This window comes from Canis lupus, chromosome 28, assembly GCF_011100685.1.
Source record: "Canis lupus familiaris isolate Mischka breed German Shepherd chromosome 28, alternate assembly UU_Cfam_GSD_1.0, whole genome shotgun sequence".
In the NCBI taxonomy this organism is placed as follows: domain Eukaryota; kingdom Metazoa; phylum Chordata; class Mammalia; order Carnivora; family Canidae; genus Canis; species Canis lupus.
This window is the reverse complement of record NC_049249.1, coordinates 24137838-24161806: the sequence shown is the minus strand read 5'-3', so window position 1 is coordinate 24161806 and position 23969 is coordinate 24137838. Positions and strand designations below refer to the sequence as shown.

The window sequence follows — 23969 nt, the reverse complement described above, 5'->3', positions numbered from 1 at the left end:
TGCCACGGGTACTTTGGGAATGAATTCTTCACCCACTTTCTATTTTGAGTTGCCAGCTCCAGATTCATTATCTGCTTGGGGCATCTGGCCTCTCCAGATGCCCACTTTTCCCTGACCTCTGGCAGCTGACGGGGTCCTCTAATGGGCTCTGATGCTGGATGCTACACGGCCAGTGCCCGTTTCAGCTTCCATCTTTGTGCTGTGGCTTCAGAGGCCCCCCTTCTCTCAATGTAGCACCACTTCCTTTTACCCAAATGCCTGAAAGCACACATTAATGGGGTTTCTCGGGACTTAGCGCTTTGCCTCTTATTAAAATATAAAAACTAAGTCTCTATTGGGGCGCCTGGGTGGCTCAGTCTGTTAAGTATCTGCCTTCTGCTCAGGTCATGAGCCCAGGGTCCTGGGATCGAGTCTTGTGTCGGGCTCCCTGCTAGGGGGGAGTCTGCTTCTCCCTCTACCCCTCACCCCTACTCATTCTCTCTCTCTCTCTCTCTCTCACTTTTTCAAATAAATAAATAAATAAATAAATACATAAAATCTTTAAAACAAACAAACAAAAAAGACTAAGTCTCTCTATTGCTTTCTCCTCAGTGTGAATGAACAGCAAGCGGATTATTTTCCAGAACACCCCAGTTGAGCCCTCTCACATGGGATGCTGCACTAATTTTTTGCACACTGGGGTTCATGGTGGAATGTCACCCACTCCATCAGCCCTCAGGGAAACGACACTTGCTTCCCTGTGGGGGGGTGCCCAGGTGGAGAGATGCTCCCCGCTGTAGCCCCGGGGTCCTCCGGCTTGTCTTTCCTTCCCCTGGGAAAGTCCTGGGGTGAAGCCTGCCCCACTGAGGCAGCAGACTCAGTTCAGGGGGATGTGCCCACACAGTTCCTGAACCCTGGGTAACTCGGTCTGGCAGCCACACGTGCCCATTGTCACCACCACTGTCGGCTGCCAGTTTCTGTTTACGGCACATTTCCTAGGTGCCAGGCGGTGTGCTAAGCATCCAACCCAAATTAGCTTGTTTAATCTTCCCCACTTCACAAGAAGACAACTGTTGCCTAAGCTACGCAGCCAGCCCGAAGCGGAGATTTGAACCCAGGCAAACCCCATTCTCTTCCTACTGTCCCAGGCTCTTACCCCCCGAAGGTAGCCCCCTCCCCAACTCTCTGCACACTGTACGCAAGGACATAGGAAATCATCTCAGGTTCACTTGCCCCACAAGGCAGACGTCCCACGACACCGATTGTCGGAGCACCCGGGCTGCCTGGCTACTCGGGGTTCCGACAGGCTCTCGGGCGGGCAGCAGGGTGGCAGGTGTCTCAGTGGACGGAGCGGGAGGGACAGAACCTCGCTGAGGTTTACCCATTAAGTGCTGGGAAGGCTCTTGGAGCTTTTCATACATTTGCACCGTGGAAGTAAACGAACCAACCGAATGAGAAAAGCAAGGCTACTTATTCTGAGCTTTACTGCAGCAAGGGAGTCAGCCCCCGTGGTTTGCCCTCTGGCAGGGACTCAAGGGCAGGCAGAGGAGTGGGAAAGCTTCCCCGTGGAAAGAGGGAAGCTTCGAGTGGGCCCTGGTTGGAGGCCGCCGGCCGGGCTGCCCAGAAGCACGCGAGGCGTCCCGGGCGGTTGGTGAGGGATGTGTTCGGCTTCCCCGGCGGCCCTTAGTTGGGATCAGGGACGACAGCTAGAGAGGCTGCCGGTGACTAGCTGAGTCCTGGCTGTTGGGGCTGACGTACAGACGAGCCCCGTGGACTGTCACTGCAGGCAGCGGCCTGGCCTCCCGGGCGGGTGAGGGGCACTGCGCACTGTGGGTCACAGTCCTCTTTCTACCTGTGGTCGGGCCATCGTGCCTTTGGCTTTTCCTTCTCTGCCCACTTAATCCTCACGCAGCCCATCCTACTGCTGGGGAAACTGAGCCCCAAGGACGTGAAGCCTGACCTCCGTGAGCCGCAGGGGCAGATGAAGCCAGGCCCCCCGACCCCTGATCCCATGTCTGTCCCTGTCTACCCCATCCCTGCGCACCAGCCAGTGACCCTTCGGACATGGATCCGATGCCTCGGTCCCTGGCTTCCGGCCCCCCACCCAGGGTTACGGCCCACAGATTCAGTCCCACCCACCTACCTCACCCCCCGGCCCAGGGCTCCCCCAGGCCCTGTTCCAGCCTCCCCAGACCCCACTTCTCTCACCTCAGTCAGGGGTCGGGGATGGAGCTTTGCTCTCGCCTTTCCCCCTGCCTGCCACCCCTTTCTGGGTCCTCAGCATCCTTCAGGACCCAGTGCCAGTGTCACCACCTGTACCCTAAACAGCCGCCTCTGCATGTCAGGACCCTGTCACCCCTTTGTGGGACCCCTCACAACCTGAAGCAACAGGAGCCCTCAGTGTGGCGTCTCCCCGCCCCCCCCCCACCAGACTGAAAGTCCCACCTGGGAACTGACTTACCCTGTTCGGTTCTCTGTGTCTGGTCCGTAGTAGGTGCTCAATAAACACCTCGTGACGAAATCCATGAGTCTTTGGCTCCTTCCTCCCATGGCTGCTCTTCATATTCCCAAGACAGGGCTCCGGCTCCCTCCCCGACCTGTGACCGAGGAAAAGGGTCACATCAGAGCCAGCCTTGCACCGTGACTGCGGGGGCTGCCTGTGGCCCCTCACTTTGGGGTGAGCCGGGTAGTGACCAGCAAGCAGCCCCCCAGGGAGGACGGGGTGTGCGTCCAACAGCGGGCGCCCGAAGTAACCGAGGGTCATAAGGATCCTGCAAATCCCGGTGACAGTCTTCCAAAGTCGGAGTTTCCAGCCTCCCTGTGTCGCAGTCCCCGAAGTGAGGCTCGGGGACACCACGGGAGCCATCTGAAGGGCCTGGCTTGTGAGGCCGAGTTGGGATTTAGCCGGGATCTGCCTGACGCTGGAGACTGGGCCTCTGCCTGACGCCTGGAAGCAGAGGAGCTCCCGGGGGTCAGGGGCCTGCTCGTCCTCGCCCGGCCTGCCCCTCGGGGTCTTCCGTCCTCTGCCCCCATCCCTGCCCTGGAAGCTCGTTTCAACTCGCTGTCACCTGGTGGGGGGCCAAAGGGGTGCTGAGCCCCTCCCTGCTCCCACCCTTCCGGCTGCATGTTGCTATGAGGTGGGCGCCTACAGGTGGTTTTAACAAAATATTGGACGCATTAAATACAAACTAGTTGAGGAAAGAAAATCTACACTATGGGATTGTTCCCAGCTGTAATCTTTACAACATATATGACATAACCTTGTGCAATTTTATAAGCACTTTTTATTTTTCAGTGACTCCAGTGGGTACCATATCCTGGTGTTCGCTCAGCCTGTCTATGCAGGAGGCTCAGCTCCCAGGTCCCTGGGGCTCCCAGCAGCTGTTTGGGGGGGGCTCTGGCTCTGACTCTAGGAAAACCCCAGGCTAGGCCAGGGCCTCCTTGGGGCTTGGGTCCCCTAAGTGGGCCTCACCGAGAGCAGAATGGACAGGGCAAGGAGGGGTTCTGGCTTTGGAGGCTTTGCCCAGCCCTCTTGGGTTTGTCCTGCCCGGGGCAGCGCTGCTTCAGTGGCCACGGGGACAGCGAAAGAGCCAGCCCCTGGCCGAGGAAGAAGCACTCGGTGCCATGGTCAGGTTGCTCAACCGCACGCCTGAGCCTTAGCACCGCACGGACTTGGTCTCTTCATGCTGTGTGACTTCAGCCTCAGACCTTGTCGTGGCCCGGGCTGGGCACTCCCTGCTGCGCCCCCACGTCTGCCACCTTCTCTACTGCCATCCTCACATGGCTTAATTTCTTGATGCCCCTGAGACAAACCGAATTCGGGTATCTGTTCTGACCCTGCTATTTGGAAGACAAAACCTAAACTCCACAAAGCCCCTGCAAAGCCCCCAAATGTGACTTCAGGATTATCTGTGGCTGGGAATTACCTACACATCCCTAGGGACGTGGCGATGACAGAGCTGCTTGTCCTGTGTCCCCAAGACCAGCAGCTGCTCCCAGGGGAGCCATTCTGCTCACAGCCTTGCAGGCCGAGCCCTCCCATTTTGCAGATCAGTAGACTGAGACCCAGAGAGAGCAGCTTGCTCAGGGGCCTGTGGCTGGGGTGGAGCAGCAGCAGGACCCAGGATGTCTGAGGCCCAGGGTGGCGCACTCTCCATGATGGCCAGCGGCTCTGATGTAGAAGTACCAGGTGGGGTCCCCTCACCGACACCTGGAAGTCAACAGAGTTGCCTTCAGGGCCCAGCTCAGTAAGCCAGCAAAGGAGTGACAGAGGTGTTTTTGACATTTTCAACCGTCCCTGTTCCAAACCTTCCACCTTCAGCTTCTTGATCTCTTTGACTCTTCCAGCAGCAAACTTTCTCTGAGACCCTCATTCCCCTGGAGGTGGCAATGACAGAGCCACCGATCGGAGTGCGGTTTCTCCTCTCACCCAAGGGACAAAGCCAGCATGGTGGAGTCCCCGCATCAGCCTCAAACCACTGATTCCCACGACCCCTTTGATGTCTCTTCTATCCAAAGTCAAGTGCACTTCATCTTGCAACTGAAATCTGACTCCATTTTAGGTCAACTGGGGGGAGAAGACAGAAGACAGACCCAAGTCATGCTACGCCTGGCCCGATTCCAAACCTGGAGCCTTGCTGGTTTGTGCTGACGTCACCCAACCGAGATTTGATGTGAAACTGCAAGAGAGAGCCCGGGGGTGGGGTGATGCTCGCTGTGAGGAGCCAGGGGAGGAAAGGTGAAGTTCTGTTTTGTAATATTGGAGAAGGGAGCCCGTGGGCACGGGACCGAAAGTCAGCAAACTGCTGTTCTGTTCTTGGCTCAGCAATCAGCACGCTGGGTGGCCTTGGGCAGGTCACTTCCCCCCTTTGAGCCTCAGTTTCCTGATTTTATAAAACCAATTGGAGGATCTCCAAGCTCCTTTCAGTTCTAAAGAGCCCCTGAGTCTAGCTCATTCCTTGGCCACGGGTGAAGAAATGAAAGACCCAGTTTTGTTTCGGAACTTGGGCTCCTCAGCACTTCCCAGTTGGGGCTGGGAACAGGACGGGACACAGGACCAGACGCTCACCGACCAGGAGAACGGGAGTCTCAGCGACGGGCCAGCAGCCTGGGCTGTAGGGAGCCTCACCCCAGCCGAGGGGCGCAGGGGGTGGGGTGGGGGGTGGGACAGGAGCCCCGTCCTGCTACCCCAGGGCTGGGATCAGCGCCCCAGCATCGATGTGGATTCGGGCTGGAGCTTCAAGCTTCTGGAGGCTCCAGCATCATTAGATGCTGCTTTTGATCAATGGAAAACAAGGAAGGCAACAAATAATAACATCCATTTGCTGGCAATTCCAGTCGTTTGTGGCATTTAATTAGCATAATTGACCTGAACCGGACCTTTCTCTCCACCTGAATTCAAAAATACATCACTGCTCCCCCACCCCACTACATCTGAGAAATTTTCTTTTTTTTTTAATGAGGTTTTAACTAAAGCCCAATATCAAAAAACCATCTAATACTTTTATCTCATTGAAGACATTTGATGCTTATTAAAATATTATTGCTTTAAGGCTTATTTTGATTTTTTGCCCAAGAGTGTATGCAGAGCCTTGCTACTCAGATAATAACAAAGAACCCTTAAACATGAAGAAAACACATGAAAGGTAATATGTTCCCCATTAGTCCCAGTATCATTTCCCCAGGATTACTGCTTTCCAAATATAGCATTAGTTTAAAAATAAAAAGCCGTTTACAGTAATGGGACACTTGCTACTACTTTGGAGCATATGGCCCTCCAAGGGACTTGGACAACAGCTTCATTAAGAGGGATTGCAGGGGAGCCTTTAAAAAAACCCCCAGCAGGTCTGCTCAAAGGCTCCCCCACAGGCCACCTACCCTCACCCAAGACCTATGTCGAACCAGCCTCTTATTCTTCTCCCAGAACTGCTTTTCTCGGTGCATTGTTTCTTCCAACTGTTTTTGGGGAGTTGACAAGTAATCAGTTGGGCACCACCCAACAAACACCACCCAACTCCTCTCCTGGGAGGAGAAGTGACATCCTGGAACTCTGCATTCCGGTCTCACAAGTGGGACAGAGTGTGGCTGCCATCCATGGGGAAGGGGTCCTTTTGGATGTGGGGGTGCCTCTTGTTCTGGGACACTGATGGGAAGGAAACTCCAGATGGGAAGATTTAAGTCATTCAGGGAGCAGGCATGTCACGTGCACAGGTCTGGTTTCTTTGACCCAGACATCTAGAATTTTTTGAGCCAAGGATATCTCAGATCCATTTTCAGCGGCATGGGCTAATCTAGCTAAGGGACAGAACAGTCATGTACACAGAAGGGCTCTCTCAAGTGCAGCGAGGGCCACTCCGATCTGCTTCCACGGGCTGGCCTGTGTCGAGCACCCACCGGAAGCTGCCAGCCCGCGGAGGGCCCCTGAAGAGACTCATGTTACACGTTTGCTATTTTGGTCCAACAATGCAGGCCCCTTCCGGTTTTGGGAGCTGGGCTCCTGGCACTCATCAAGTACCCAGCTTCGAGAGGCCTCAGAGAGCCAGGGAACGAGCTTCCAGCTTGAAGGGAGGGAGAAACTCTCCTGGTTTTAAATCCCCAACCAAATGCCAACCATATCTTGTTGTCAGCGGACAGGGGCAAGATCAAGAGGGAGCCATGGAAGAGAATGGGGAGGTGGTAACAAGAGCGAAAATTTATTGCCCTGAAGCTTGCATTCTCCCCGGAGGCAGGTGGCACTGCCCATCGGGTAGGGGGCTCTGCTTCACCTTGTCCCCAGGGAGGGCTCCTTGCACGCAGCCAGTCACAAGCTGGGCCAGGGGTTGGAGGCGGTGTCTACGTCTACTTTGGACGGTCAGAATTTGGATCTCATGGTCTGACCTCAACTCATTACTGCTCCCGATGCTCTAAATTCCTCCTCTGGGCCAAGAATTGCTCATTCCCCTTTGCACTCCTAGCCCAGGGGCTGGCCAGGGCCCGCAGCCGCCTAGAACCGACAGTGGGCATCAGTCTCATGAAAAGGCGGGAGGCCTTGAGGGCGGAGCCAGCCCTCGGTTGGTTGCCTCAGGAGAACTGTGACAACTGCTTCTATTTACAGGGCACTTACCGCTGTCCAGGTTCAGAGCTGGGTGCCTTACACGGTTCTCTCATGCAACCCCGACACCCCCACCCTGATCCAGGGTAACCTTGCCAGGCCTCACTTGCAGGGAAGGGAACTAGGGTGTGGGGAGGTGGATGGACTTGCTTGAACTCACATAGCTAGTGTGCAAGGCAGCAGCCTGGCTCCTGTGCCGGGGCCTTGGCCACCGCGCTCACCATTTCTCTCACCTGTCCTGGACTCACGGTGTGGCATCCCCAATGGGGCCTCCAAAGCCCCTTGGTGGGGTAACAGGTGGAGTCAATCCCTTTGGAATAACGCTTACCTTGGTATCACTGCGTTTTTCTAGGGACTCTCCTTCCCAGGGAGATGATCACATCGTGGGAATTAAATGTGCGACCAGTGGGCGGTGGAAGGAGCAGGGGCCGACCCGCAGGGGAGGAGCTGGGAGGGCCTCCAGGTAGAGAAGGTGGCACTCACAGGATGTGTGTGGGGCGTGGGGACATAGTGGGCCAGGCAAGTAGATCGTATCCCCCAAATCCACTCTTATTGTGGATCAGAGGCTGCGGGGAAAGTGGGGTTGAAGAGGATTCTGAGGACGCCAGAGAGCCAGCATCAATTAGCAATGTCAGCCAGGAGCGTGGGAGGAAGGAGGCGACCTCCTGCCACATGCTTGTCATCCCTGGCATCAGGTATGCTTAGAGGACAGTAACACGTGTTAGCTCTTTTGACCTCCTGACAGATTCCTGATTTGGGGGTGAAGGGGAGGGGAATGCACTGCTATTTATTAATTTCCCTTTCGTGGACCATCTCCTGCTCGCTCGGACTCACCAGGTGCTGATGTCAGCAGGTTTCCCGCATCTTTTCCTCCAGGACCATGAAGGGCCAGAGCCGGGCTGCCAGCCCCGCAGGGGAGGCGGTGGGTGCTGCGGTCACAGGAGAGCCCGGGCAGCGGGGGCGCCTCCGCAGAGCTCCAAGGCCTGAGAAGACCCGCCTGTCCCCTGCATTTCAAACGGGTTCCAGCGGCCACTGCTGGGAGGTGCCCCAATTCTGCCGAGTAAGGCCTATTTCCGACTCTGTTCACCTGTAATGAGTGAGCTGCTCCGGGAAGCATTACCATATTGGACTTGGGGGCTGCCCACGTAAGGCAAGAGGACAATCTGAAAGCCAGAGGTTATGACTTTTGATCGAAGCGTTGGCTTTGAAATATTTAAAACTCCCCTGGAACCAACCTGGGTCAGTGCTGTCCTTCACTCTTCTGAGAAAGAGAAAAAGTCAGTCTGGAAGGAGGGAGGCTCTGGGCCGCGTGGCAGGCTGCGAGATCTGGGGGGGCCTTGGGCTCCAGCGGAAGAAGCGCAGGTGGGAGCTCCAGCGCACGCAGGTGCCGGGGCTCAGGGGGGCTACCGGCCCCCGGGGCCTAAGTTCCACAGGGTCCCTCTCCAGCCAGAGCAGGAGCCCCGGCCCGCTGGAGGCAGAAGGAGACTTCCCAGGTTCTTTTCATGTTTCCCGCGGTGTGTCTCCCCACGTCGTGAGGGTCATCTGGCCCACCAGCGTGGAAGGCTTCGGAGGTTCTGAACTTGCCCCACATCAAATCTGCCCCCTCCTCTGCTCCGGAGAAACCCCCCCGCCACCCTGCCACAGACTCAGAGGGCAGTCGATTGTCTAGAACACTTCAAACAGCCCAACTCTCCCTTGTAAAAGTTTTACAAGAAAATCACCGAAGACCAGAAGAGCTCCCCTTCCCCTCTCCGCCTCCTTCAGTCTCAGACCCGAGCCGATACTCTGGATTCCCACACTTTGGTGTCGGCCACGGGCGAGAGCGTGGGGCTGGCGGGCGGGCGGCGCTGCGGATCGCGGCCCCCGGATCATTACGCTTTCAGGCCACGGCTTGTGGGATCTAGTGATTTGGACATATTTTATTTAACCAGCTTAGTAAAAGGTAATATTCAGCAGCTGTGATCTATAGCAGAATTACAATTTTCAGGGTCAAGGAGGGATTTTGATATTAGGAGGTTGGGCGGAATTGCTATGAAATCTCATGAGCTGTCTTTAAAAATAAATGAGAAAATAGGTTATCCAAGAGTCATTGTAAGGGAAAAATCAATAGGCAGTGTCTATTCACTTGGGTTATCAAAATCCTTGAAATTTGAACAAAAGTTTCACGTTTAGTGTACTGTAGGTTTTGAAATATCAGCGCTGGAGGCTCAGTGGGTACAAATTCATGGCGCTGTGCATCCAAACGAGGCAGGCCTTGCGAAGCCGCTCGGCGGCCTCCTAGGACGGGCGTGTGTCTTGGTGACCGACTAGGATGGCCAAGAGGAGACTCCCGAGGAAAACCGTTTGGTCCATGGCAGGTGGCCCCCCTGGAAACACCATGGACCCCCGCGCTGCCAGGAGTAGGTGTGCCCGGGGACCAGCGCCAGGGCGGGTCCCATGTGTCCTCTTGCCCACACCAGTCCACAGCATCTCTGCCCCCAGGTGGGAACAAATGACAATTTAATAGGGAGCTTCCTGGTGGTGAAATTCTTTTTTTTCTTTTTTAATTTTTTAAAATTTTTTTATTTATTTATGATAGTCACACAGAGACACAGGCAGAGGGAGAAGCAGACTCCATGCACCGGGAGCCCGATGTGGGATTCGATCCAGGGTCTCCAGGATCGCGCCCTGGGCCAAAGGCAGGCGCCAAACCTCTGCGCCACCCAGGGATCCCTGGTGGTGAAATTCTGATTGAGCTGGCCATCTGGACTGACAGAAGTTGCCTTCATTCATTCATTCATTCATTCATTCTTAATCAATACTTTGTGTGTGTGTGTGTGTGTGTGTGTGTCTCAAATGCGTCTTTCGGCTTTGCTCAGCGGCAGGCAGTATCACAGCCAACAAGCTCTCTCTAAGGTGCCATCATTGCTAACTAAAACCTTTTCTCCACTGTGTCTTCCAGGACGGCCTACCCTTGGCACCGAACAGGCTCTCAGCAGCCCAAGCCACGGAGGCTGACCCCTCCTGGAGTCCCACTCTCCAGGCCTCCCCCTGACTCAATCCCTATGGCAGGTAACCGCCAGGTAGCTGCTGGGTCTCCCTCACCGGCCTGTGAGCTCTGGCAGGGCAGGCTCTGGGTGGCGGTTCAGTGCTGTTTTCCAGTCCCTGCGGCCATGTCTGACATTCAGTGTTAAAAAATAATTTGACAACGGAGGCACCTGGGCGGCTCAGTGGTTGAATGTCTGCCTTTGGCTCAGGTCGCAATCCCAGGGTCCTGGGATCGAGTCCCACGTCAGGCTCCCTGCAGGAAGCCTGTTTCTCCCTCTGCCTATGTCTCTGCTTCTCTCTGTGTGTCTCTTATGAATAAACAAATCTTTAAAAAAAAAGAAAACATTTTTTTAAATGAAAAAAATGTTTTTAATGAATGAAGACAATGAATATCTTCCTTTTACTATTATTAATATAAGGCATTCCTAAGGAATTTTAAGGCCATAATCATGAGCAATCTTTAAAGAAAACAAAACAAAAACACCCTAGACTCCCCACTCTCCATGTTTGTCCACCACGATGTTACAGAGCAGCTCATCTTATCAAGATGAGGCGGTTGGTGATGGCTTATCACATGCCGGGTGGTGCTTTCCATGGGTTACCTAATGGAATCTTCAAATCAGTCCTTGGGGTGGGTGGGTATTTCCCCTACTTTACAGTCAAGGAAACAGAGGCTTCGTGAAGAGATGGGTAGATTATTCCAACTCACCAATGAGAGAAGCAGAGCTCACATCCAGATGTGTCGTCACCCTGCAAAGCCATCTCTGGGGCAATTAAAGAAGATGGTGGGCAGGGGAGGGGTATTCAAAAGCAACCTTGAACATGATCCTTTCAAGTTCCGTCATTAAAACAAAAAATGACAGGGTCTATATTCACACTACAGAAATTGTAGCAAGTGCTGAAGATTTATAACTCCCCTTTATTTAGAAAGGGAATGAAAGTAAGATAAATAATTCAACCGCACAGGGTGGGAATAGCAGATGTTGGATTTAGGCATTTTATTTAACTCATCAAATAATACAAGTTGGTTCAGGAAACAACAATCAACACATATTACTTGTACTAACGGTTTGTAGACCCACATTTCCAAGAAATGTAATGAAAATAAATTACTTTGTGGAGTACAGCAAATAAATATATATATTTTTTTAAACAAAAAATAACCCTATGAATAATAGGGGGCGGGGAAGTGAGGTTATGGGGAGGGAGACCTCGCGGAGCTTTGGGAAGTTGGATCCTGAAACAAATGCCTGAATGAGATGAAGGAATAGCACGTGTTAATGACAATTAACAACAAACGTTCTAACTCCTTTCCCTGGTCCCCTTGGTTTTAGGAGCAATTTCTCCCCATCCCCGAGACAGGCTCCGAGCACCGCTCCTGACTCCCACCGTCTGCGTGATCCAGATAATGTAATCGCAGCATCATTAGGAACCATGAAATCGCAATTCCCCGGGGAAGGAGCGCTATCGTTCAGTTACGCACCGAAGAGCCATTAATTAGCAGATTTCAGTTTAAAGGGAGTATGTACTACACGGGTTCTAATCCCACTCCGGAGCAGCTCTCAGGCCTAATGAATTAGCTGGGGGAAGTTGAGCTGTAGCCGGAAGACACCACTCAAAAGGAAATGAAGTGAAATAAGATAAACTTAAAACTGTAAAACTTTAAAATGATCAAGAGATCATCCACTATTCGGGAAAAGCTGTAGAAGAAGCCGGATGGGGCGGGGGGGGGGGGGGGGGGGTCATCCAAATTTTCTTCTCTTGAAATGGCACTGTTGAGTATGCTGTTTAATATCCAGACTCCACCTGAGGCTAATTGATCTAAACGGACTCATTCGTTCGTTCGTTCGTTCGTTCATGCCATTCATCCCTCACATATGTTCTCTTAAAGTAATAGCACTTTTATAGCAGATGACAGGTTGCTACTTTGGACACATTCATCCCCTGGACAGTTGAGTCCTCAGACATCGGGCAAGGCAGGTTGAAAGTTGCACTTGGAACCTCCATGACAGTGGCTTGGGGAATGCTTCTGAAATGGAGACACCCTCTTCCTGGAAGAATGAGTGGAATCAGGATTTTTACCATTCTCGAGAAGATGATCCCTCAAGCCAAGCCTGGTTGGCACCTATACTCCTCCGTGCTGGACACTTTGTACTGAGCTCTGCAATTCTGGCCTCACCGTTAATTTAAGGGGTGAATGTAGAGATCAATGACCAGTCTTTGCACGCTGGTCCCAACCCTTGGGTTGGCTGACATCTTTCCATTTCACAACTTGCTGAGATTCCAGATATAGGGGTTATACTGTCTGTACGCCAGGGAGGAGGGGTGGCTCTTAGACGGGTGCTTCAGTCCCTACGACGCGATACCCAGGGACAATACCTGGAGGACAGACCGACTTGTCGATGGTTAAACCTACAGGAGAGGGGCTGAACTCCTTTTTAAGAAAGCAGGGCCCTGTTCCAAGGCCAAGGGTTGGCACCATACACTGGTTTCTAAACCTCGTTCGTGGGTTTTATCCAAGCGCATCTTCATATTGTGCCTGTGAGCAAGGGAGGAGCAAGCGCAAAGTTAATGGTCTGGTTTCCTGATAGGGGAATGGGTGCCCCAGAGGGAAAGCGACTCACCCTGCAAGACCCGCTCCACAATCGGTGAGATCCGAAGCAAAATGAAAATACGGAGCCCCTGAAAATGCTTTTTGCATTTCTTCCCTGGTCTCCGTCTCTTGTCACAGTATTTAAAAATTTCTAGTTCATGTCTTCCAAGTAAAGACAAAACTTTAAATTACTAGCCCGAATTTTACTTTTTATTTTTATACAGCACAATGCCAGGTTTAAAGGCAAATATCAGAATATTTACGTGTGTGGAATCACCAGTTACACAACATATTTTTGGCTTGTTTCAAGAAAGTGCCTCAACCTGGCCAGAAGAGACAAGCTGGGAAGTTGGAAGAAGGAAGAGAGGGTTCCCCCAGGCACAGGGGTGCTCTCAGGGGGAGGTCAGCCCCTCAGGGTGCTGGTCCCTGCCTTGTGACTTGGGCATGCACTCGCCCTCCAGCCTGGTGGTCAGGCTCCCTTCCTTGCCAGTGGCTGGATGGACAGTTGTGCCGCAGGCCTGGGACAGGACGTCAAGAGAGGCATCTCCGTCTTCTGCGGGGTCCCTGCTCCGATCCTCAGCAGATGGGCAACCCTGGAGGGTGAGTCCCCCACCAAATGTGCCCCGGATGCTGCCAGCAGAGGGCAGGGACTGCGGCTGCCACACCCCACCCCAAGATGCTGCGGGCTGCACGGATCCAAACCTTGACCCTTCCCATGCCTGAGCCCAGGCTGGGGGCAGGTTGGTAGCACCTGCTGTGTGGAGGTTGGAATGGAAAGGCCGAGTGGAACTGAGACTCTGGGGAGCTGAGAATCAGACCCCAGAAGCAGGGAGGTGGTGGGAGGCAGGACTGCATGGCCAAGGCTCCAAGCTCCCTGTTCATGCTCCACTGTCTCACTGGACTTCATTTACAAAATGCAATTATAAAGGTGACATTATCATGAGTTTCAAGACAGCGACTGTACAGCATTGAACCCCAGTGTGGGGCCCTTCTGAATGTGGGGTCACATGTGTGACTGCACTGGTCACAAGCCCGTGCCACCAGTCCTGCCTCCAAGACCGCTCAGAAGCTCAGCACACCCAATCTCCTGCTCTTCTAGGCGGTTCTCCATGCCAGGGGCTGCCAGCTTACCCCAGGGCCTTTGGCCCTTGCACTGTTAGGAACATTCCCTTTTCACTGGCGTGAATGACTGGAGGCTGGAGTTGGCAGATGCCTACCTTCCTGAGACTTTCCGACCAACTTTCCCATCTGCCCGGAGAGGAACTGAAGCCCCGAGCAGGCTGTGACTCGTTACCGTGAGGCCACTTGTCAGGTTGGTGGTCTAGGGCTCTGTGCACCTCGGGCCTGGAAGGTGCCAGAACTTGGGAAAAGAGCAAAGCCTCGTGGGGCCTCCCCGCCTGGCTCTTCCTGGGTGGGAACACACCGCCGCCACAGCCACCAGAGGCTGGAGCATTCTAGGGCCTCCCCAGCTCTGAAGCAGCATCGCCTGAGCATCATGGGCAGCTGAGGTGTTTGCCCGAGACCTCTGTGGGCTCAGTGTCGGGGCAGCGGGACTCCAATTCTTACTTAGTTGTTTCTCACAAGATTCTGTTGCTAGTGGATGTGAGTAAAAATGCCTCTCCCAGGGGACATTCGTAGCTCAGCCGACGGGACACCCAGGGTGTCCTCTTCCAGTTCCTCAAGAGAGAAAAGATCTGACATTTAGGGAAAAAATGATCACAGCCAACAGGGAGGGAACCGAGGCTTTCTGTGCATGTTGCTTTAAAAAGCATGTAATGGAGGAATGTTAGCCCCGTGGTGTGAAGGCCACCGCTACCAAAGAGGCCCCGTGGCTGGGCCGTGGCTTCCAGAATGTGGTGCTGTTTGAGCTACACCTTGAGCGGAGGAGGGAAGCTCAAGCAGAGGCTGCAGACCTGGAGTCCACGCCTGGACCCACCACCCATTTGTAGGGCGGTCTCCAGCAAAGATTCGTTCCCTCTCTGAACCCCATCTCCACTCTGAGCCAGCGGGTGGGCCAAAGGGTCCCTAGAGCCTGCACACTTAGAGGGTTCTGGGAACCTGAGCCCATCCACCTGATTTGCTTTTGCCATCCAAACCGGTGGCCAGCATGGAACTCAAGGGACACGGGTCCCACATTTCCTCATTTCAAATCCCCCTCCCCCTGGCTCTCTGTCCCCTGTGGGGAGCTCAGGGAGGCCTATCCGGGGGCCAGGACCCCGTGGCAGCCTTTGCTGGGATGCCCAGGCTCCTCCTGTCCCCAGATCAAAGTTTCTCCACTGTCTGGGGGCTGGTGGTGGGGGAGGGTGACCCATCAGCCTCGTGCCCCAATCTGGATTCTGCTTCTATTTTCCCCTTTCTGCATGGGGGACAGAGAGAGAAGAAGGAGAGAGAAGCCTTTGAAAAATGTCTCCTGCTCCATCGCTCAGCAATTCACCTCGCCGCCGAGCCCACTGACACTCCCGTGGTGCGCCTCTTAGCCACTCGGCAACTTTTTTCCCTTTTATGATATTTTGGGTTTCTGATTGCCTGCCAAGTTGAACCTTTATCATTTAATAAGCAGAAAAAAGAAAGAAAGAAAAAAGAAAAAGGGGAAAAAAAAAAGCCCTCCAAGTCAGTCCCAATCTAAAGGGTCCCCATTCCTGTCCCCTGCCTCTCGGGGGCAGGTCCTAGATACGGAGCCAGTGCTCATGGGGACTCAACCACTTGCAGGCAAATGTCAATGCCACGCTACTCCAACGGGGCCATTTTGCACACGTTGTGGTGGAAACTGCAAGGAGGAAGGAACACACAGCACTGGAGGGCTTTGCAAGGATTCGTGGAGGTGGGGCGTCCGGGCAGCGCCGGGAGGTGGCGGAGGCGTGGGCAGCGCAGCTTGATCCCCAGCCCCTGAGAGTGACCTGCCTGAGAGCAGTTAGCAGTCAGGGCTCTGGGAACCAAGACAGCTTTCCCGCCTGCAGCCCCCAGGGCGATGGGACTGTCCTACTGGTTTTCTTACCTAGTGCATCTTTGGGGCCTGGAACACGGTGGGCAGGGCAGCCCGTAAGTATTTTTTGAGTAGACGAATAAATCTGATTATACCTCTCGTACTTCAAACAGGGAAAGGCTTGTTTGCTTAGAAGTCTTGTCGGGGACACGGATGAGCCCATGAAGCCCCTAGCTCTCCTCGCTCTGAGGTTTCTTGGCAGGGGAGAGGGGGATGTGGACGAACAGGAGATATAAATCAGGCGGAGACAGTCTCCAGAGTCACACTGTCCCTGCTGTGCTGAGACGCTGGATGGGGCAGCACGGGGAGGGGCTGCTGGGGCATAAACAATCAGTTTTGGGCTCTTCCCCAAATGCCTTAGCCTCATCACCTCAGCAGGGCTGGGGGGGGGGGGGTAGGCTGGAACAGCTCCCCAAGGAAAGCAGTTGGCTGGAACCCACTGTCTACTGTTCTAACTACCCCTCCACCCTCTGCCTTCCTGCCCTCTCTCCTTCTCCTCCTTGGCAAGGGCACTGCTGTGGGATGTGCCAGGGGAACCCCACCCAGTTATCCTGCCTTGGCAGAGCCCATGTGTCCTCTGACCTGAGTGCTCGTGGGCCCCGGGCCAGGGTGTGTGTGGGCTTCTATGGCAAGGCTGTGCCCCCCATAACCCATTCGTGACCCAAAAGGGCAGCTGGTCCCGGAAGACACCACCAAGGAGCTGGTCCCAGGCAACAAAGGTCTCCTTTCCTTCTATCTCTTCTCCCAAAGACTACTAAGCTGCTCCTTGCCATGGTAGGTCTTTCTTCCCCCAAATCCAATTCTGCCCTCAGGAAACAGTCAGACAGTTCATCCGAGGGATCAGTGGTTCATGGGATTGAAGCCGACTAAGAGGAAAAAGAATCTGCATTTTTTCCAGGGCTCAGGGGCAGAAACCAAAGGAGTGGGCCGTTAAAGGTGGGGTTTCAGGTCTCCACCAGCTCACAGGGTGTTACTGTGCAGAGACCTGGCTTATCTTTCAAGTGTACAAGGCTCAGTGGGCCAAGGCCTGGGCCACCTCCTGTGTCCAGAAGAGATGGGAACAAGGAAGGGGAGAGTGTGTTTGGAGCCTCACAGTGGGGGGCTGGTGGGCTTCAGGCCCCGCACATTTAGCAACCTATGGCTGATGCTTCTCTCTGAATTTGACAACAACCCCATTCCCCAAAGATGGGATGGATTCTGGCCACATTCTCGGCTCCTCTCTCTTCTGATGGTGTTAAGACAGAAAATTAACAGGACCACGCAGGACGGCATGCCAAGGTGCTTAGCCTGATGCTGGGCATGCAGTAGGCCTCCGTGTCAGCTGAGCGTGCCTCTGTGGCCTGGCTCTTTGGCAGAACCTTCTGGAGAGAAGCTGGAGCCTGAGGATGTATTTCATTCTCAACTCTGTGGGGCCTCATGCAAAAAAACATTTCTCTCCAACTCAGGTACTTTTCTTGGCAAAAGAAGCTAAAAACAAAAAAGTTGAGGCAACGAAGCAGCCCTGAGCTGGAGATGGGCCCTGCTCCCCCCATTACTGTCCCCTCCTGAGCACACCTGCGGGGGGAGAAGGTGGGGGCTGCACTGAACGATGCTGTCCTGCCCCCAGGAAAAGTCCAGGCAGCTCTCAGTGGAGCCGTGTGTGCAGTGGATCAATATGGGCTTCGGGGCCGCTGAGCTATTATTCACGCCAAAGGGCCTTGTTTGGATGAAGGGAAGGGGGGGTGCACGAGTTCACAGAATCACAGTCTAGAGCTCTGCTGCTTGGCACTTCCCCCTCTCTCTGTGATGCCTTCGTTATTTATGTAGCACGAGTAATGAGGTGATTCAGGATGAGGAAGTGCTTTTCCCACAGCATGCTGGGAGCTCCTTGAGGCATGACAACAGGGCTTGTGTGTGATTTGGGCCGGGGTCCTGGGAGATACGCACCCTGTCTTTCCAGTCCTATGGCTCCTCCTGAAGGGGACCAATAATGGGCCAAGGGTGGCATAAAGTGGGTCCTAACATCGGGGCCCTTCCTTCTTGACTATCTCTTGGGACGAGTCCCACTAACCACTTCCTGTCCCCTGGTGCTGGGAATCCATCCTTAACCCCTACACCATCTGCTCCTCACCTCCTCACACATTCCCAACCCACCTGTCCAGTCAGTTTGGGTTTGTCCCACCATCTTGTTTTTGCCCTACTTGCCTCTGGTAAGGGGGCTTTGGAACATTCACCTAATTACTGACCTAGAATCCTAACGAACATGGGCAGCTTCTCTCCTCACTCCCTGTATCTTCCCTCCTCTACACAGTAGAGGGTGCTGACCCTGCTTCCATCACCTATTTCAGGACCCTGTACCCAGCCTTGGCTCCAATCACACACACTATCCTCCTGCCTGCGCCTGGCCGCTCGTGTTTATCTTATAATGTCTCCCTTCTTGGGTGACAGTGCCCGTGGCTTTCAGAATTTCTCTGAGCTGTCCACATAGTCACCTGCCCCATTTTTAAAAGGCTGACACCTTGTCTGAGAGCTACCTGACTTGTCACAAAATGGGGATGCCCCCTGGCAGGCACTACTGGTTTGAGCCCAACGGGCTGCAGGCAAAGCCACATAAGCAAGGTTTCCTGGAGTTTAGTTTAAGGTTAGTGAATTAGAGCATAGGACGAGGTCAAGTCTGATGGTTGGCGGCTCACCTCAGGCAACCAGTGTCTCTGGGAGTCAGACTGGGGATGGCTTTCCACAAAGTCTTCCTTCCTTTTGGAAAAATGACTCTGAGCAGATCTCTTGCTGAGGTGCGGAGTCCCTTCCAAAGGTGGCAAGTTGTCACCTTTGTGGCTAATTTGGAACACACTGAAATGGAGGCTTGAGAGCCCCCAAGAGCCTGGTGTGCGTGCCATTCCTATGAAGTTTAGGGCAGGCCTCGCTCGGCTCACACGTGCTTGACCCACCCCTCCTGTGCCGCAGCTTCTGCTGGACCGTCTGTCCTTGGGTGGGTGATGCTGAGAGATGGTGGCTGGGCAAGGGACATGTGCCATCTCTCCCCTCCACATCCATGGAGCGGCTGTCCAAGGGGTCTATCTTTCTGGGGCTGGGTGGATGGGAGTAAAGCAGGTTGGCAGAAAAGTACTCCTTGTTCCCCGGTATTGGCCAGAATACCCCAGCCCTGAGGTACCAATGAACCAGGCCTGAGAACGGCTTCCACAGCTCTGTGAAACTCATCGAATCAAACAGGGTGACCAGGTGCAGCCAGCTCTTCCGGCATGGACACCACCACTGACTTCACACCTGGGATGCTGCTGATGACAACGACAGTGATGATGATGATGTTGGAGCTTTTCCCCTCAAGCTCAGAGCCCATGGAAAAGCTGATGGTTTCACCAATGGCAAGGTCACAGGAAGGAAAAAAGACAGGAGGTCAAGCCCAGCAAGGCACCGGTCCTATTGTCTACTAGGGAAGCACTGTTCGCAATGAGCTCGCCGACTACGCAGAGATGCCCCATCACACCCTCCCCACACCAGCCGCCTGGACACACAAGTATTCCGTTAAGAAATCCCTACTTACTCCCCAGACCACAGTCCTCCAACCACACACTCAGCAGACGGAGGAGACAAGTGGGCCAGAGACAGGGACTCACAGAGGTTCCTTGAAACCAGTCCCAGCCACAACCAACCAACAGTCCTTGGCTCTGGATGTGCGTTTCTCCCAGGAAAGCCACCTCCACTCCCGAGGACCGAGTGCCCCACTAGGCTAGCAGTTCAAACCAACGCGACGAGGAAATCATTGCTCGGAGTTAATTCTCAACTACGTAGACAAACGGCTATAAATATTTATGACGGGAAATTTCATTATTTAAAAATTCGGCTCTAAATTTCCGGCGAACTCCATGAAGAATGCCTGCTGAACAGGTTGCAAATTAAGAACAATTATTTTTCTCCTCTGCATTTGAATAGAACTTACAGCTAAAGTCATTTAAAGGGGTTAACATCAACCTTAATTAAATATTAAAGTGTGCCTGTACCTGCCGCTATTGTTGCCCCTTCGAATAAGATATAACCTATTTTTGACAAGTTTTCATCTTTCTCTGTGGAAGACGCTACATGAAATCAAATCAGTGGCAAAGAGGAGAGTAATGAATAATCTATTTCATATTCCAACAGTACCCAGAGCTCGGGAGCGGAAAAATATTCAGGCGGATGATGGCAAGAGGCTGCTCGGGTACCACCTGACCCAGCTGATGTTTAAATAATAATAATAATAATAAAGAGCGATAAACAAACCATTAGCCCTTCGCAGTTGCTTAATGCAATTTGTTAATGAACGTAACGGTGGGGACGAATAATGAAAGAAAATAAAAACGTCTAAACAGGCGCCAAGTTGCTGGCGATGCGCAATTATTTCCTTGTCAAGTTTTTATGATTTAATGAGCCCCTCTGGGACTGACGCCTGTCAGTCAGTCGTGACTTTTTGACACCATTACAACTTCAAATACAGCAGCAGGCAGGCTGTTTTCCTCGGATTTGAAATACTGAAATGATCTGACAGTTTTAAAGAAAAGAGGTGCAAAAAAAAAAAAAAAAAAAAAAAAGGAGAGAGGGAGAGAAAGACAGTTGCTTTCCTTTCTTTCTTTTCCACCCCCGTCCCTTCTTCCACGGGGTGGATAATCTGGGGATGCTGTTTGGTAATGAAAATCCAATCACCGAGGTCATTATCTGATGAGGTTTTGGGAACAGGCAGGCTTTTTTTTTCCCCCCTCTTTATTTCTTTACTTAATGATAACCCTCAATGGGCCTGCCCCGCATGGGACGGCCAGAGCCGCACAATTTTGTTCACCATTAATTTCAGCCTTTGAAGCTCAGGGCTCAGAAGCAGTAGCAAAGCAAACCCCCCACCAAGCTGGTTCCAAAATAAGACAATCCAGCCTGCCTTAAACAGAATAGCAAATGGCCTCCCAGCCCAGGCCTGGCGGCTGACGTCAAGCCCAGTGCATCTGCAGGCATTCGCCTTCAACACGGAACATTTAAAACTCTTTACAACTTAAGAGACTTTAATTAAATTGCTTTTGATTCCGGAGCAGGATAGCAGCCGCTTTTATTTATTCGGTCAGGGAGACTGTTTAGTCTGCATGAATTTTATATGGCCAAGGCTTCCTCCTCCTCTTCTTCCTCCGTGTCTTCGTCTTCACCCCCTCCCCACCCCATCTTCCCATGGAACATCCTTTTTAGCACAGGTGCCCAGCTGTAGAAATATTCATTGATCAAAGTCTACATGCTAAGTTCCTAGAACCTTTCACGGATCTAGGACCTGCTCCGCATTGGTGGGCTTCATCCCTTCCCTGGTGGAGCAGGGAAGGGGGGAGAAAAATGTGCCTCTTCTACTGGGTTTCCTTTGCATTTCTCCTCCGCCATCCATCCGCCAGGGCCAGGCAGGAGTTCGGGGGACTTCAGATCAGCTTCTTACAAAGCGCTCACTATTCGGGTCTTGGGGGGCGGGTGGTCACTCTCAAGGTGGGTTTGATGGGGCCGTTAGGCCAAGGGTTATCTATCTGTTCAGCTTCTCTCACTCTCGAGGTTGAATTGGGGCAAAATCTCAGGCAAGAGCCTGATAAAGAGATAGAACTGGAAAGAAAAAGCCATCGAGAGGTGAGCAGTGCACTCCCTCCCCATTTCATCTACTTCAACATGAACACAAGGTTTTAGTGAAATATTTAGGAGCCAGCGGGTTTGAATGATCAGATCAACCTGGCTTGCTGGGTGGCCTTGGGAAGAGGCGTGAGGTGTAGGCAGAGAGCTGGTTATACACTTTAGCTAAGATCAACAGTTTCAAAAGAAGCCACCGGAGAGGCTGGTGTAATACTTCCCTGCCATTAGTGTTTCGGAACAAGAAGGAGGTTGTTTGTTTGTTTCCTCCTTTTTAATGGTTTCTCCTATGTGTTCAGCATGTACAGAATTCCGTTCTTGGAATAAAAGAATCTTGCTGAGATAGATCCCTTAAGCTGATAGGAAAATGAGCACTGCCTTCCCAACTCCTTCACTGTCCTGCTTTGCTCTGCCAAAATCCCCGTACCATCCCTGCGAGGTAAAGGCTGCAGCTTTATTTACACAATACTAAATGATTTATCTGGACACATGCAGGCCCTGGCCTGTTTCGCTAAGTACGATTTCTCTGGTGGATTTTGCCATTCTGCATTTCCTCTCTAAGCCATAATGGTTCTTTTCTGAGTTGGGGAAAAAAAATAATAAAGTGCTGCATCCAGGTGATCTCAGTCTACGGGCACAGGTGGTTAGCATTTTTTATGAAGGGAACAGGTTTGCTTTTCAGGGATTCGAAGCTTCCAATTATATTCAAAAGATGGTACGGACCTTGTAAGTGCCTACGAAGTCTTAAGAAAAACACATTTTGCTTTCTGACTAGGGGGAAAATGACCTCAGCTTGGGGCAGCTTTAAGCCTGATCATAAACGAACTCATTTTGAACGCAATTCCCCGTTACCTCGGACAGAAAGAAACCAAAGGAAATCACAAAGCACGTCAGAGGTTTGAATGCACAGTGAACTCAGGAAGGCTGTGCTAACATTTTTTTTCTGTAGAAAATCCAAGCCGTCCTTTGTAACACGCTGCAACCCCTTGTTCTTTTAAAGGAGGTTAGTGAACATTTTCCATAAAGTTTATTTCTAGTGGATCATCCTATAGGATTCTACCATATTTATAACCACATTTGAAATTTCACACTGATGGACTCGTGTTCTTGCTCTTCCTGAAATATTCATGTTCTCTTTACATACTGGGATGGATGTGGAGAGAACCTTGTCAGACCTTTTGCATGTATGAGGGCTGCTTTTGGCAGTGCAGATATTAAAACCGAAAGGATACAGAGATGCTTACACAGGTCAGGGGAGAGGAGGTCACAATTAAGTATCGTGCCAGGGCTCACTTTGCCAGCAAACTCTGGGGACTAGGGGATTTGGGGAAGATAAGGAAATATTTCACGTAGCCAGTAATCAAAGTTGTGAAAAGTGGATCTTGGGCAGGCTCAGCAAAAATATTCTTGGCTGTAAAAAAAAAAAAATTTATGCACAGAAAAACAGAGAAAGTGCTAAGTCAATTTCCTGCACAACTGACATTAAATATCCACCTTTTCAATGAAAGCACTCAGGCAGGTAGACTATATTCATTATGCCGGGGTAGGAACAGGGCTGGTTTGCTGGAGCCGGTCACTGGCTCTGGCTCCTGTTTTTCTCTGCATTTTTATCCTTGGACATCACAGAAGGGCAATTTGGTGACAAGAGATGTGTGACAAACAGCACAGACCATCAGATGCCCCACAGCTGACTCATCATGCCCTATCCCAAACCATGACCCTTGACATGTCCACAGGGCAAGCAAGAATGTCACCAAGGCTATTTTGGTTAGTAGATGAAATCACCAAAAGGCAAATAAACATTCACCTTCCCTTATAAAAAAACAAATCTGGGTGAAGACAAACCTAGGAAAGGAAACCGACCCACATGCAAACAGGAATAGAAAATATTTTTACACTCTTTGCACTTCAGCTGAACAGTGGTGAAAAGAGGGAGGGTCATTCAGGGCCTGTCAGCGCAAAAGAATGATTCATGTGACCATTTTGTCTTAATTACTCAGAACAAGCCGATGTTGCTGTTTATCAGGGAGGAGCAGATCCATCAGTATCTTCTGACAGAAAAAGTGATCGCCATCAGGATGGTGACGACCAGGATGATGGCCAAGATGACGACCAGGATGCGGTTCTGGATGATTCTAGGAAAGAGCAAAGGAAAAATAAAATTCACACAGATAAACGAAGGGTTTTCTGACAAAGGCCACCGAAGACCAAGTTGGCTAATCAAATGATGGCTTCACAGGTGGGGGTAGGGAGCCCAGTGTGGGGCTCGTGTGTGCATGTGTGTTTTGCGCACAGACACACACACACACACACTCGCGTGTGAGCTTTTGGTTCTACAAACGATCCACGAACGACTCCACAGTGCCTGTCACACGGCACCCGGAGAAATGCTTACTGCAAAGCTAAAGCAAATCAAATGGCTTTCCGGGCTCGGGGTACCATGTAGTAATCTTTAAGCGATCAAGGGCCCCATGTGAGCTTCTCTTTTTAATTTAAAATGTGAGACAAGCCTCATTTTTTTTGCGGTGTTTCCTGTTAAAGTAAAAGACTCCAAGGAAACATATGTCAGTAAGGTACTTACCTGTACAAAAATACCCGGGGAAAAGTGAAAGAGAGATTTAGGAAGAAAAGGACAGGATTAAGAAGCAAGTGTCAACCTTGCAGCTCAGGCTGTGAAACCG

The 23969-nt window shown here is 52.1% G+C and overlaps 1 protein-coding gene across 3 annotated transcripts in view; it reads right to left on the bottom strand.

The window, feature by feature from the left end:
- Positions 1 to 11079: 11079 nt before the first annotated feature.
- VTI1A (vesicle transport through interaction with t-SNAREs 1A) overlaps positions 11080 to 23969 on the bottom strand; it is a 357029-nt gene continuing 344139 nt past the window's right edge. For all 3 annotated transcript variants that reach the window (XM_038578805.1, XM_038578798.1, XM_038578799.1), the window contains one exon: positions 11080 to 23423. Coding sequence is in view for 2 of the 3 variants with exons in the window: in XM_038578798.1 (XP_038434726.1) it covers positions 23330 to 23423 (94 nt within the window). In the remaining variant the exon portion in view is untranslated. The remainder of the gene's footprint in view (positions 23424 to 23969) is intronic.